Source organism: Pteronotus mesoamericanus, unplaced genomic scaffold (genome assembly GCF_021234165.1).
Source record: "Pteronotus mesoamericanus isolate MK-2021 breed Mesoamerican mustached bat unplaced genomic scaffold, CSHL_Meso_final scaffold_167, whole genome shotgun sequence".
Taxonomy (NCBI): Eukaryota; Metazoa; Chordata; class Mammalia; order Chiroptera; family Mormoopidae; genus Pteronotus; species Pteronotus mesoamericanus.
In genome coordinates, this window is record NW_026555308.1 from 32874158 (window position 1) to 32889606 (window position 15449).

Below are 15449 nucleotides of genomic sequence, written 5' to 3' on the forward strand. Positions count from 1 at the left end.
CCCACAAGTCTGTGTTTTGGCAAAGTTTCCTGGGACTAGAGGTTTTTTATGTTCTCTGCCCCTTCTCTAAAAGAGCAAGAACTTTTCACAGGGAATGCAAAACCTATCTAGCAATCATCTTGTAGCAATTAGAATGCTCTCCATTATAAGAAAAGAAACTTGATTTACAATGGCTTAGAGAGGAAAAAAAAAGAACCCAAAATGGATTGACCCTTGAAACTGAAGAAGCACAGGGGAAGGCTCACTGCAGGTGTGGCTGAAAGTACTGCCTCATGTGATAGCATCAGGACTCATTTTCCCTCCATCTCTTAACACTGCTTTCCAGGTTTGCTTCTTTCTCAGGCTGGCTCTCATGGAAGCACATTGGCTGCAGAAGCGCTAGGCTCAGAGCCTCATAGTTTCAAGTCCAGTGGGAAGAGAGAATGGTTCTTTTCCTGTATGTCAAGCACAGGTCATAGGGTGATATATAGTTGAGTCTGATTACATGGCTGCATCACGTATTCATTCCTGACTGAGAGGATGAAATGCTCTGGTTGGCCAGACCTAGGTCATGTGCCTGTCATCAGAGGTGACAGAGGTGATGTCAGCATCTGGGTAGAGAGTTGGGGACAGGTGCTACCTTAAAGAAAAATCGGAATATTGTTAACAATAGAAAGAGAGAATAGATGGCCTAGCTGCAAATGTAAATGATCAAAACATAAATGATCACAGGTCCTGAGGCCCTATGAGCCTAGGTACTCGACTATACATACATTCTCTCCCTTAAAAAAAACAGGGGTGACCACAAATGCCGTCCCCAACACCACAGATTATGCAGTTGAGTTTCCTGCATTTGGGGAAGCCACAGGGGTCAGCAGACTCAGAGCGCAATGGGTGAGGCTCACCCTGGAAAAGCCACCTTCAGGATCAGGATATCTCCCCTGCCAGGTGAGTGTCGACTACACATCTTCTTAAGTAAACTCCAGGCACATGTAATGACAATTAGACATGACATTAGAAATCAGGACAACTCCTAATATCCAGGCCAGACAACTACTGCCAACATACAGGCAGTTTGTTCCAGCAAAGTATAGATTCAATCAGTTAGTATAAAGCACCTCTCACTCAACAATTAAGTTACGCCAGAGTCAATCAATACCTGTAAATCCAGGGCTATGTAAGTGCCAATCATCTCTCTTCTTCCACACTCATTTTGTCATGACCTTGGATAATTCTAGGATTTAAAACAAAGGAGCCACAGCAGAGAACGAAGGAGCCAGAGGCAAGCAGGCCCAGAAGTTTTCAGTTTATCCTAAAGAGCTAACAGAGGAGAAAGGCTCTTCTCAGATGGTGTCCATATGGTTTACATATTGTATACATAGAATTTATGTCAAACCTACAGCCAAAGACAAGAGTGATGCAGAGGGAACCAACCAATCACCTTTCTTAGAGCTGGAATCCACTGAGAACATGATCTCAGCCAGGCAATGGAGAATGAGAGGGGTCATTGTTGGAGGAAGCCAGCAGACTGCAAAGATGGAATTTGGTTTTAGTTGGATGAAACCGTTAGCAGAGAGGCCTGATGCCCTTGGTTGAATATGTTATTATGTTCCAAAAGTAAAAGAAAGCCACAGCATGATAGCTAGTGAATATTTTTAAAATGAAGATTAACAATGAACTCTAAATCTGAATCTTCCTCCAATATAAACTGCTAATTTAATGCCCCAAGGATTAGGCAAGTCTTTTAAAAACACTCTGTGCATCAGATTCCTTCTTCACAAAACAGCCCAATGATTGGCTTAAGTGTATTTCAAGTAAAATTTTCAACTACTAGCATTTTCTTAGGGAAGGCAGCTGCTAACTACAGAGGTATTGCAGCCCAGAAACCTGGCCTTAGCTCACACTCAACAGCACCCCCATCACCTCCGCAGCCCAGCCCTATTTTCCAGGTGGTGATGATGATGATAATATGATGACGATGGCGGCTAACAGGAATGAAGCACTTACTATATGCTGGACACTCTTCTTCAACCAAGTGCCTTACAAGCAATTATCTCCACTTAACAGATGAAAATAACACCAGTCAGAGAAAATAAATGATCTGTATAAGGTCACAATCAGTTTTTCTCATTCACATGTTTAACCCAGTCCTCTGATTTGTAGACATGATAGTAAAGATCTCGATTTTTTTCATTTCCTGTAACAAGCTAATTGTTATTTCTAATCATTGTCACACAGCGAGGTTCTTTGGCCCTCCACAGGACATCCTGCCGTGGAACATCTGGAACCAGACAAGGAGAATATTAAGGATTCACTTCAGTCACCCGCCCATTCTGGGAGCCATAGGGTGCTGCACAGAGAGTAGGGTTCTCAGCGTCAGTCCTGGGTTCAAGCCCCAGACTCTGCCACTTACCAGCTGAGACACTGGAAAAAATTCTTTTTCAGTGCCAGTTTCTCTTCTGTTGAGGATGACAGCACATACACGAGCAAGGTAGTACAATATAAACAGCTAACAGCTCTGTCAGCACAAAGTAAATGCTTCATGAAGATATATAGCATCATGTTCAGGGTGGGGAAGTTCTGAATTCCAAGATGATCAACATAAAATATCCACAGAAGAGGCACAAAATTCAGAAGAATACAGAAAATGATTAAATTCAGAGATAGTGATTCTATCAGCAAGAACTAATCTTGACTTAAATAACCTCAAATGTGTCGCTTTCTCTTTTCTGGAACAAAGAAGAATTTTGTAAACTGTGAGAACTTCCATCAAAGTTTCCTTGGTCCCACCTCCACTTGTACACATATATTGTACATGTAATTTTCAAATTAAAACAAGCAGCAGCACTGCCGCTGGTGAGGCAAGGCGGGGGAGGGGGCCCTTGGGGACAGGTCAGGCAATTTGCCTTTGCCATTACCCAAAGATCTCAGTAATGTCAGAATAGTGACTTCTATTCTGGGTGAGGAACTTCTGGGTGATTAAGATATTTTTCTTAATCCGAGTGCTGGTTAACAGATGTCTTCACTTTGTGAAGAATTTCTAGAACTGTAACTATGATTTTCTATCTGTATGTTATACTTCAGTAAGTTTAATGAGAGGAGGAAGAGGAGGATGGGGAAAGAACAAAAGAAAGAACGAAAGGAAATGAATGGACAGAGGCAACCGATCAATGTTTCTCTCTCACATCTGTTTCTCTCCCTTTCTCCTTCCCTTCTCCTCTCTCTAAAAATAAATAAGACCTTTTATAAAACTGTACACAAATATTCACAACAACTTTTTTATTAGTATAAAAGTACTAGAAATAACCAAATCCTTTAGTGATGAATGGTTGAACAAACTCTAGGGTATTCATGTAATAGAATACTGCTCAGCAATAAGAAGAGATGAATTGCTGATATACGCAACAACCTGCAGAGATCTCAAGGGCATGATGCTTAGTGGAAAAAGTCAGTTTCCAAAGGTTATATATACTTTATGATTTCATTTATATAACATTCTCATAATGACAAAACTATAGCGATAGAGAACAGATGACTAGTTATTAGGGAAGAGGGGGACGGAGTGGGAGGGGGTGGGAGCCCAGAGGGAGATGGCACGAGAGAGTTCTTTTGCGGTGATGGAACAGTCCTGCATCTTGATTATGGTGGCAGTTGCACAAATCGATATATGGAATAAAATGTAGAACTACACACACACACACACACACACACACACACACACACACACATAAATGCAGGTTAAATGCAGGTTAGAAAAATGAATCTTGTTTAGTGAAAACTAAATAAGGTCTTTAGTCTAGTATCAACATTTCAGTATCAATTCCAGGTTTTGATATTGTGCTTATATATATATATATTTTATATATAGTTATATAACAGGTCACCATTGGAGAAAGGTACACAGGACTCATTGTGCTATCTTTACAACTGTTTATGAGTCTAATTATATTTACATGGAAGTTTTTTTAAATAAAGAGAAGACTCTTCAACCCTCTCCCATTTCAATTAGCTCCATACATGTTTGCCTATGCTGTTTCCCCCAGGCAGGGTTGTTACCCCAATCTTAGTGTCAAGCACTGTCAGATGAAAACACACACCTTACAGGCAAGTGCATCTACAGATAATACTTACAAATGGTGAGGGAAAAGCAAGCCACACTCTGCTTCTTAGGCTCACTTGTTTACCTCTCTTGTTCCTTGGGCTTGTATGATCTGTATAATGGGTTTCACATCTCCTAAAAGTTGAATCTTTATATATGTGTAGAAAGATTTTCTTAAACATTATGAGAACTAAACAGAAGAAATAAAGGTAAGCTACTTAGGGAAAACATGTGTTGAAATTAACATTGAAAAAAGATTGACAAACTTAGGTTGTCAAATTCCAAGCTCCTGTTTTGCTGACAGAAACTAGGATGTCAGAGACCCTTACCAAGACAGCAGCTCTCCTTTTCCTTTGGCTATAAGGAGGGGGAGCTTGCATCTTCTACAGCCTGGGAGAAAGAAGTGTGGCAAATTAGAGCAGACGTCCTTCTTGGCCTGCTAATAAAAGCAAAACTGGTCCAGAGCACAGGAAAGGTTTTTTACAAAATCAGCTATTTCTGTATTACTATTCTTGGTTGAAATTACATGGTTCTTCAAGATAAAACAAACTCAAACTCAAATTTCAAAAGCCCATCATTTTGTAATCAGGAGAAACAAAAAAATCCTGTTGTGAATTATCAAGTATCAGGAAGTGTTGTTATTTGTCCAAAAAGAACTTTGGATCCTGACTCTCTAGATGTAACCCAATGAAAAGGAAAAGATCCCGGTGTTGTCTAGAGCCACAGGGAAAGCCAATGGGGATGAAAGACGTTTAGGGTCTACACCCCACACCGAACTGTGTCCAGGCTGTATTCCTGGGACTGTTTTCCAAACCTTTGCCAGCAAGAGGATATGCTGTTTGTTAACTTTCCTTTTCCAAGACTCAGGGGACTCCAAGCAGCGATAAGCGAGCGACAAGTAAGCAGGCAGAACCACACCAGCCAGTGGCTGGCGAGATACACAGGAAGATGGTCCTCACTGGACCAGTTCAGCCATGTACTTCTGTGTCCTGGCCTGAGGTCTCGGGGGACACAGATACACCTCACCGAGAAAAAGGGTATGAAGCCAGAGTTTACCCAGCTTCACAAGCTGGGCTACAATCTACTTCTGGGGGAAAAAAAAGATTAAAAAATGATTCCCTATTCCCTTTTCTCAAATATTCCCAAGAATTAAAATGTTAATTGTTAATTAAAATGTTCTTTCTTTGTTTTCCTTTAGAATTTTCCAGTCAGTATACTTTGTAATCTATGTTCTGCCATGGACTCATTTATAATCATTTTTATTTTGAATAAAAAAAAGGCCTGTAAATATTTTTCTTTTACTTGCACTGTCACAACACATGCACGTATTTGCCATTGCTTTTGAAAAGAAATATGCCAATGCTTTGAGCTCATTGCTTTTAAAGCATGAATTTAAAACTCAGAGGGGAATCAAGATGGCAGAGGAGTGAGTAGAAGTCACTCTGACCTCCTTCCAGGAACAACCTGGAATAACAAATAAATTGTGGAGAAATCACCTGGAACAAACAACTGAACAATAGTGAGAGAGGAGCCTTATAACCTTGGAGACAGAAGAATCGGCTTTAGTGCAATCTAATTGGTAAGGGGTGCAGTAGAGACTCGAGAAGGCGGGTGGGATGCCCATGGGCGGCAGCACCAGAAGGATATTGAAACGGCCAGTTGGACCCCCCAGAAAAGAGCAGGGCCTAAACCATAAGCAGGGATCTCTAGCCTACAGCACCAGAGCCCAAAAAGTACACAGAAAACAGCCAGCTGAGAAAAGTGGCGGGGTTGCTCTCTGCCAGAGAGAGGTGGCTAGAGATGCAAAGAGCCTTTTAAAGGGCCAAAAAAAATTTCTATTTGAAGCCAATTACCCTGGTCTCCGGCAAGGGTGGGAATGGGCTAGATACACCTGAGGAGAGACTGGGGAAGGAGGCTTTGGGGAGAAAATTCAGAGAGTAGCCAGCCAGATCTCAGTGCTGACTCATCCCCCATGTGGCAGCAGCCATATTGCTCAGGTAGAGACTACTACCCCTGAACAACACCAATGTCAGAGGACCCAATAGCCCCTCCCCCAGGTGGGGTTCCAGCCCTCCCTGTGCTGTCTAAACCGCCTGCTGAGTGTAGAGTGGCAGCCACAGACAGAAAATCCCTGGCTAAAGGGATGCAGAGAAGTCTGGAGACACTTGAGGAGAGACTGGGGACAGAGGCTTTGGGGAGAGAATGGAGAGAGTAGCTGGCGGGATCCCAGTGCTGACTCCTCCCCCATATGGCAGCAGTGTGAGAGGACCCAATAACCCTGTCCCCAGGAGGGACTCTGCCCTGCCCTGAGCTGTCTAAGGCTGCCTGCTGAGTGCAGAGTGACTAGATTAACAGCTGAAGGAGACAGCCACAGAGAGAAGATTCCTGGAAGTCTTGAACAGACTGTCTAAGGTCAGACAGGGACAACATCTGAATCATCAGAGGCAGATCCAGAAACTAAAAACAGCAGTCTCCTACCATAGAAGTTCACACCACAAAGTCAGGAAATCAAGACAGATCAACTTAAGAAGCAGAAGCCAAAAAGAAGAGTCTCACAAATAATGGGAAGGCAAAGAAATACCCCCCACTCAAAGGGAAAGGAGGAATCCCCAGAAAGAGAGCTAAATGAAATAGAGGGAAGTAAACTATCAGATACTGAGTTCCAAACAACAGTTCTAAGGAAGTTCAATGAGCTCAGTGAGCTCAGAGAATTACAAAAAACTACAGGGAAACTATGAGGAACTTACTGCAAACTATATCGGCATGAAAATGGACATAGAAACTATCAATAGATAAGAGGAAATGAAGAAGACAATTTCTGAATTGAAGAACACAGTAGAAGGAATCAAAAGCAGGCTATATAAAGCTGAGGACTGAATCATCCAGCTGGAGAAAAAGGTAGAAAGAAGCTCCCAGAAAGAGCAAGAAAATGAAAAAAGACTCAAAAAGAATGAAGAGGCATTTAGGGAAATTCAGGACAACGTGAAATGTAATAATATCCATATAATAGGGATACCAGAAGGAGAAGAGTAGGAGGAAGGGATAGAGAACCTGTTTGAAAAAGTAATGATGGAAAACTTCCCTAATTGGAGGAGAGAAAAAGTCACACAAGTCCAGGAAGCACAGGGGGTCCCATTCAAGAGGAACCCAAAGAGACCCACTCCAAGACACATCATTAAAATGGAAGATAGCAAAGACAAAGAGAGAATCCTAAAGGCAGCAAGGGAGAAACAGGTAGTAACATATAAGGGAGCCCCGGTACGGCTATCAGCTGAATTCTCAACAAAAACACTTCAAGCCAGAAGGGAATGGCAGGGAATATTCCAAGTCATGAAATGCAATGGCCTGCAACCAACACCGCTCTACCCAGCAAGGTTCTCAATTAAAATGGAAGACAAAATAAGGAGTTTCCCAGACAAAAGAAGGCTAAAAGAATACAGCTCCACCAAACCAGTATTGCAAAATATGCTAAAGGGACTCCTTTAAGAAAATGAAAAAAAAGAGTCTACAAATACCCAGTTCCTTTCATAGTTGCCAATACTTGGTATTACCAATATTTTTAAATATGTATTAATCTGATTGTGACAATGATGTGTTATTTTAATTATTCCTTTATTATTTGTTGAAACTAAACCTCTTTTTGTATATTTCTTGCCTATTTCTATTGTTTTTAAAAAGCTTTAAATGACTTTTTGGTATTCTTTATCCATTTTTTTATTACACGTGTGTAGAATTTTTTCCCTAAAAAACAAACAAAACAAACCATTAACCCTTTTTTAAATGTGTTGCAAACACTTTCCTATTATATTACTTGTCCTTTTAACTTTTTTATATGTATATTACTGTATAGTCTTAAATGTTTAATATAGTCATACTATCAATATTTTACTTTATAGCTTCTGGGTTTGAATATTTTACTTCAGGGTAAGAAAAATATAATTTTTTATTTTCTCCTAAAACTCCTTAGATTCTGCATATTGATTTTTAACTCACCTGAATATTTCTTGTATAATGTGTTAAATAGGGTTCTATATTTGTTTTATTTCAAGTAATAGTTGTCCATGCACCTTATTTGTTGAATAAGCCTTATTTTACCCATTGATTTGAAATATCAACTTAATCATATATTACATTGTTAGATATATATGTTTGTCTCTAGAATGCTCATTATATTTCATTGATCTACTTGATTATTTCTGTGGTGGTGTCATGTTTTAATTGCTGAGACTTTATAATGGTTTTGATTTTTTAATATTTTATAATTAACTTTGACATTGAAAAATAAATAAAATCAATCTGCATTTAAGAAAGAAAGAAAGGAAGGAAGGAAAGAAGGAAGGAAGGAAGGAAGAAAGAAAGAGAGGGGGAGGGAGGGAGAAAGAGAGATGGAACTCCTACCTTTTGTGACAACATGGATGGAACTGGAGGATATTAAGGTAAGTGAAAGAAGCCATCTAGTGAAAGACAAATATCATACGATCTCCCCTATGAGTGGAATCTATTCAACAAAATAAACTAATGAACAAAATAAACCACAGGCATGGAAACATGGAGCAGACTGAAAATGACCAGAGGGGATGGGGAAAGAGGACACTGGTGGAAAGATGGGGAAGGAACTAGACAAAGAGCATGTATGACTGACCCATGGACATGGACAATAGAGTGGGAATTGACTGTGGGAGCGGGGAGTCGATGGGATGGGTGGAGGGAGACAAATGGGGAAAAACTGAGACAACTGTAATAGAATAAACATGATTTAAAAATAAAATTAATTAAAAATAAAAAATAAAAATAGAACTCAAAAACTGAAAGTTTTAAAGCCAGAAAGCATATTTGAGGTTAACAAAACCTTTCTTGGGATCATCCTCATCCTGGGAATCCCAGCTTAGTACTAACTTATTTGTGGCCTTGTTGGTGTCCCCCCCGAGTCAGCAAACTCCTCTGGTACAATAACTAGGTGCTACTGTGTCACTCCATGGCCCATAGTAGGGGCACATAGTAGGCATTCATTATAAATGGAAAGCAAAAAACAATTTTTTAAAGGAGACTGGGATTAAATAAAATTCTCTCAGGCTGCGGAAGTCTGTTGCTTATTTTAGGCCCCAGACTTATTTTCATTGCTTGGGTAAACAATACCTCACACATGAATAGTCTTCAGGAGGTTTCAAAGCCCTCCATGTTTTGTTTAATTTATCCATAAAATGAGAATGAGGTAATTGATTTTATCCAGATTTTAGAAACAAGGTGAGAAGGCTCCCTGGCAGACAAGGAGCTGGAAACACTGGAAACTGCCCCAGCCCATGTCCCCATGCCCTGTTGGGCTCCACCTGGCCACCCTCCAGTGAGTCCCCAGGAGGGAGAGATGGTAAACTCCTGACACATGGTGTTTGAAAATACTATGGAATGTTTCCACTTGTGGACTTAACTGCATATCCTCCAGTGAGTATTTCAGCAAGCTAAAAATGTGACTCTTCGGTTGTGAGAACACAATTTCCATAGGATATGGCAGTGATTTTCCATGGGTGCACTGCAAGAATTTTTAAAACATGAAATACACGACTATTTAGCCAGGGGCACTGACCTCTTCTCCCTTCAATTGTTAAATACCAAAATGGCAACATCTAACACAACAATAGCCGTCCAGTGTCAGATTGGCAAAAAATATTACATATTTTTGGTGTGCTGCAGAATTTTAGTAATTAGTTTATGTGTCCTGTGAGATGAAAATCATGGTGATAAGGGAACAGCAACAATGCTGGCACTTCTATCTAATTAAAAGCAAGTCCTCTTCCAGGACATTTAATGTCATAAAAACGTATAATTCGTTTGGCAAGCATTTATCCGTTGGTGAAAACGAGTGATCTTAGCAGCAAAAGAGGCTGACAGTCACTTATGATGGGCAAGCAGTGGCTCCTGCTGGGCTGATGAAAGTACATTTCCAGGAAAATGGAACCTCAGCTCCTTATAAAACACCAATCATCCCAGACAATCGTGACAACTGAGGCACGTAGGCTCAGAGCTGTTGCTCCGAGCCCTGTGTTTACACCTTCACCAGGCTGTTTTAAATGACTTAATCCAGCTACAAGCTTTAAAATGGAAAAACCAAAGTACAGAGAATAATAATGTCTTAGATCACTCTGCAAATCAAAACACACACTTTTTGAAATCAAGTATTTTCCCTTGTGTTAAGAGTAAACCCTAAGTGCCCGATCAGCCACCTTACTTCTACGAGACAGAAAAATAGTGACGCAGCTGTTAGTGGGGAAGGAGGGAATTAATTGCCTCAGCCACCCATGAGGGAAGGTGAGGGGACCTTACCCACTAGCTGGCTGATCTTATAAAGATCTAATGGAAATTGGTGTACACAGAGCACAATTCTCTCTGTACTTGAGGAACGTTTTTCCAAAGCACAGATGTTTTTCTCTTAACTGTGAATGTTGGCTGACTTGTACATATCCTTTTTCAGTGCTCAGCAGACGGGCTGTTTTTGGAGTGACTGGTCCCCTATAACTTGGGACTGATGCTCACTGCTGAATGGAAAACACATCTTTGGCTAGACAGACATAAGTCTCCATCACTGAAAAATGTTTCCATTTTGGGAAATTCCCCAAAATAAAAGTGTCTTTCTGGCTCTGGGCCTACATAACTAACCATGATGACACCTCAATAAACGAGAAAATGGATTTTCAATAGTTTGCCATAATGGTGACACATTATTATAAGCTCCGAGAGGCTTTTCCATCCCATTTTAGAAAGAAAAAGTTGACTCATTTTTCTAGTTAGTGCCCCAGGGCTTTCATTAGGGGTTTTCTAATAAAGACTTTATCTGAATCACAGTAAGAAAGTTATTTTAGAGCTAGGATAAAACTTTACCCATCATAAACAGCATTGGGTGTTACAACCTATTTTGAGCTTAACAAATTACACAGAAATTTTATGCTCAGGAACACAATACGTTAAGTAAAGCAGTAATTTTTCAAACACTTCAAAGTTCAACTAATTGAGATAGTGCAAGCTTGGAAATGCAAAATTAGCTAAAAATGTAAAAATATTGTAAATCCTATTAACATGCTAATTAAATTTGTTATATTAGAATATTTTAATTTCCTAGCAATTAAATAGCACTTAACTTTTCACTGCAAGTATTTCATCAGATGGAGACACACATTCATTTTTTATTCATGGTCTGTCAAGGTTGGTAGGCTAAATTACAACTAGCTTATGTGCTCTCATCAAGTATAAGTATAAATTTAAATTTTCAGTAAAAATGCAATTGACTTGAAATGTAGACTACAAAATTATAATAATCCTTTGCAAGGGAAACACCACCACAAAGTTTAAGCTTTGTGGGTTTTTTTAAGTCATGGTGGGAGGAAAAAAAAACTTTCTAGATAATTGTGAATGAGATACTGTTATATAAAACCAAAAAAAGAGCATTATTTCTGTACTAGTAAAGTTCCTAACATTTGCTTTTTTAAAAAACTAAAGTTGAGTTGTATATGAAAGGTCTAAAACACAAGAAAAACACAAGGCTATCTTTAAACTTACCTGTTCAGGTATTTCCAACCTCAAAATCTATAAAATAATGTTGAAGTTGCAAATTGGCACCATCCCTTTCCCTGGGGACACAGTGGTGAGCTGCTGCTTCTGTCCTGGATGTGTGCACAAGAGCGCATTGTGCGTCCAGCGGAAGACCACCTAGGGGTTGGGGTGCACTGTACCTTGTGGGTCAATGTTCAAAGCCATTGTTAATTGTGGGCACCTTGATTTTAAGTTCCAGAGGGGACAGAAATTTGAGCCACGAGATGCTCCCAGATGAGGAGGCATATCAAAAAATGTCATAAAATATCTTTTTATAAATTATACCCAGATCTCAGAGAATAGGTCACACACCTGTAGGATTTAAATATGACCTAAAATGTCACTATGTGAAAACCATTTCAGAAGCATACTGCCCACTCTTGTCTGAACCAATGATGTTTCCAGAATTGCCTTTATCCCTATTATCTTCAAACGAAAATACAGTTTTATTGATATTGTGGTCTTGACACTTAATAGCTATGTGACCTCAGGCGAATTCCTTAACTTCTCTGGCCATAGTGTCCCCATCTGCAAAATGGTGAAGGTTGTGGCAGGGACTAAATAAGTTAATGTGCCTGGCACAAAATAACCACCGGGTCAGTTTCTAATACTAGAATTATCACTCATCTATTAGATTAATTTATAATCTTTGCAGAGAAGCCATTGGCACAAAATTTAAAAAGTCAATTTATAACAGAACTCTTTTTTCCAAAATATAAAAAAGACTCAATCTTTTAAATAAATGTTCATAAGACCCCAAAATGACTATCACTTTGGCTCAGGATGATCTAACCTAAGCACAGTTGGACTCTTTCCAGCTCTACCTGGCCCCCACCTGTCCCTCCTCCCTACTTCCTTACCTCCCTACCTCCCTACCTCCTTACCCCTGGCAACTAAATTCCTGCACAAAGATGAACATGCTGATCAAGACTTTGTAATGGATCCTCCTAAGGCAGGCCTCCAAGGCACAGGATTGGTAAGGGGATGAGTTCCTTCCAGAAGATGATGCCTAGAGATAACAACAAACAGGTCTCCTCCTTCAGGATACTCCTCACTGCCTGCCTTCAGTGTGAGAAAAAGTGTACCTCTACCCCTCCCCCGTGTATATTTGATCGCTAACCTGCAGGCACAATTCTGTGATCCAATGTGCCCAGACTGATCTATATTTATCCCTAGGTCCTCTCCCTGGTGGTCCTGTCCTGTCCATAGCTGGACAGGACCCACCAACTGCCCAGCACTCCATTTTCCATTCCAGTGCTGAGGGAGATCTGGCAGAGAACAGGACACACCAAATCAGCAGCTCTGCAGATCATACTCTCAGCTTTCTCACGTGAGGAAAGCAGGGCTGGTCAAGAAAGGCTGCTGAACTAAATTTGTAAGAAACTGCAGGAAATGAAGCTAGAGGGGTCATTTCTGCAGTCAGTCTGCTATTTCTATAGCGCAGTGCCTTCACCTACCAGCCCTAGATAGTAAGAATAGTAATTTAAGTTCAAATATTTATGTCAGAATTTAGTATCAAACAGGGAGATACTCTTTGCCTCCGCTGCTGTCTTAGACAAGCACATGAGGGTCCCAGAGGAACTGACCGCCTCCTCTAGGCTGCAGTGGGTTCTAGTGGACCTCAACTTCTGGAATTTGTAGCTGTGGGACCCCTTCCTGGAGCACTATTATTTGAATGTCAACATTTTGGAAGGCAGGCAAATTCGGCAAGAGGACACTAAATCACAGACATAGTGACAATACAAATATTTAGTGCTGGTGGCTGAGTCTCATTTCCTAGGTCCTGTTGGCCAGCAGGTTTTTTTTTTTTTTTTTACAAAATAAGCAAATGTTTACTTAACACCCCCACACACAGAATTACATAGAAACAACACACAAACTGCTTAAAATGCAAATATTCTTTGGTTTACTCATCAAAATAGCAAATAAAAAATAGCAAAAACCTTATCAGTTAAATAAAAAAGTGACATTCTTTATTTATCAAACCTTATTAAACATTGAAATGCATTATTTTCATTCTTGTGTTCTGTAACAAAATCCTTTTTTCCCTTTTGCCCCTGATCCCCCTAAATTATTTTGATGGGCTCATATCTAAAATAAAGATTATTTTATTTTTCTTAATACCACTTACTTTTTATTGTCCTAATATCAAGAACTACCCAGATTTCCTCTTTGTCTCTTACATTTGAAATGAATGTTAAAAATGAAGATTCCATCAGCACATTTTCAAAATAACATGGAAGTTAAGCCCTCAGCAAGCATTTCAAGGCAATGGTATATGCCATTAAATTTCGGGGGATTATCACGTTTTGAAAAGCGTTGCTGTTGGTACTAAAAAACAGGACTCAACTCCAGAGGCATATTCTTATATTTGACATTATTCATAATGTCCAATAGAATTGGTTTCTACAATATTGATTTCAGAGAAGCAGTTTTCTATTTCTTTGAGGGTTCAAATTTGACTGCCTTCATACTTGAATGTCAATGACAAAAATCTTTAACAAAAGAATCTTTAACAAAAGGTAGACTTGAAAATGGAATTGTTTCAAAAGGAGAAATGACAGCAAGAGAAAGTTCTTGGCTTTTTAAAAGAGGTACATATACATTGTAAGGAATAAAAGTGAGTCAAAATACGTAACTCTGTACATGTTAGAAATATCCAATGTGGCACCGACACAACAACAACTGCCCTAAAAAAGATGTCTCGAGGTTTGGAGCCATACATGTTTGTCTTTGTATAACTGTATCCTTGCATTATGCAACCAGACATCTTTCACATGATCTGTTAACCCTTAGGAAGCTTTTAACCACAGTGCTTGGCAATATGCGTTTCTTCAAATAAAACAAGCCTCATAGAAGATTATCATGAATGTCTGACAATTGAATTGGGCAAAGTCTTTCTGAAATATGTATTCTCTTCAAAAAATTCTTCTTTTCCTTCATAAATCAACAGTGCTCCACCTTCAAATAAATCACGAGCAGTCACAATCTTAATTCACATGCTCATATGTTCTCTTCATCCAACATTTTGTTGACACCATCACAAAGTTTTTGTAAGTGGGGTTTAAAATTCCCAAAGGGATTATACAAGGCAGCCAAGAAATCACAATCTGAAAAATGATCAAAGACATTATTAATCCGTCCGTGCGACTTGGCGGTGAGGTGACGCTGGATGATCTGATGGAGCAGCTCTCTGCACTCGTTCAGCAGCCTGGACAACACATTCCGGTCAAAGGTGTAATCCACCTGATGGAAACTGACCACGGTCATAGCAAGCTGATGCACTTTCTTCTTAAATTTCTCCATCAGCGCTAGCTCGTCTTGATTAAACTGATTATTCCTGTAAAGAATAGCCAGCTTGATGACCGTTTTGATGAGGTTTTTGATGATTTTCTCCGCCTCCTTCTTGTTCTGGGTGTACTCCCTGGTCACCCGGTAGAGCTCATCCAGCACTTCGCTGCTCGTGTCATCGATTAAGGTTGTGGCGATGGATTTGGATACCATTTTACCCAAGATCTTCTTTTGCGCCTGAACGGCCAGGTTTTTGGAATTAAAGACATCTGTGGCCACTAAAAACCAAAGGTAGGGGAACAACAGGTCAGTATCAGCGACAGAGCAAATTAAAAAACAGATATAAAGGCATATTTTCCTTCTCATCTTCCCACTATGCTTTGCTTCCCTTCTACGGTCAATAGTTTCTGTTCAGAAAAGAGCTAAAAAAAAATTCCCTACTTTTCTTTCTGGGCATTAGGTTCTCATTTGTGAATTTGATAGGCTGTTATGCATCATC

The 15449-nt window shown here is 39.8% G+C and overlaps 1 protein-coding gene and 1 non-coding gene across 6 annotated transcripts in view; both read right to left on the reverse strand.

Annotated features, from left to right (window-relative positions):
• Positions 1-772: 772 nt before the first annotated feature.
• Positions 773-935, reverse strand: LOC129083960 (U1 spliceosomal RNA). Its single transcript, XR_008530531.1, has one exon. It is a non-coding gene; the product is annotated as a U1 spliceosomal RNA (small nuclear RNA).
• A 12713-nt stretch (positions 936-13648) lies between these two features.
• TNFAIP8 (TNF alpha induced protein 8) overlaps positions 13649-15449 on the reverse strand; it is a 113777-nt gene continuing 111976 nt past the window's right edge. For all 5 annotated transcript variants that reach the window (XM_054589913.1, XM_054589912.1, XM_054589914.1 and 2 more), the window contains exon 2: positions 13649-15228. In XM_054589913.1, the coding sequence (XP_054445888.1) occupies positions 14663-15228 (566 nt within the window). In that variant the 3' untranslated portion in view covers positions 13649-14662. The remainder of the gene's footprint in view (positions 15229-15449) is intronic.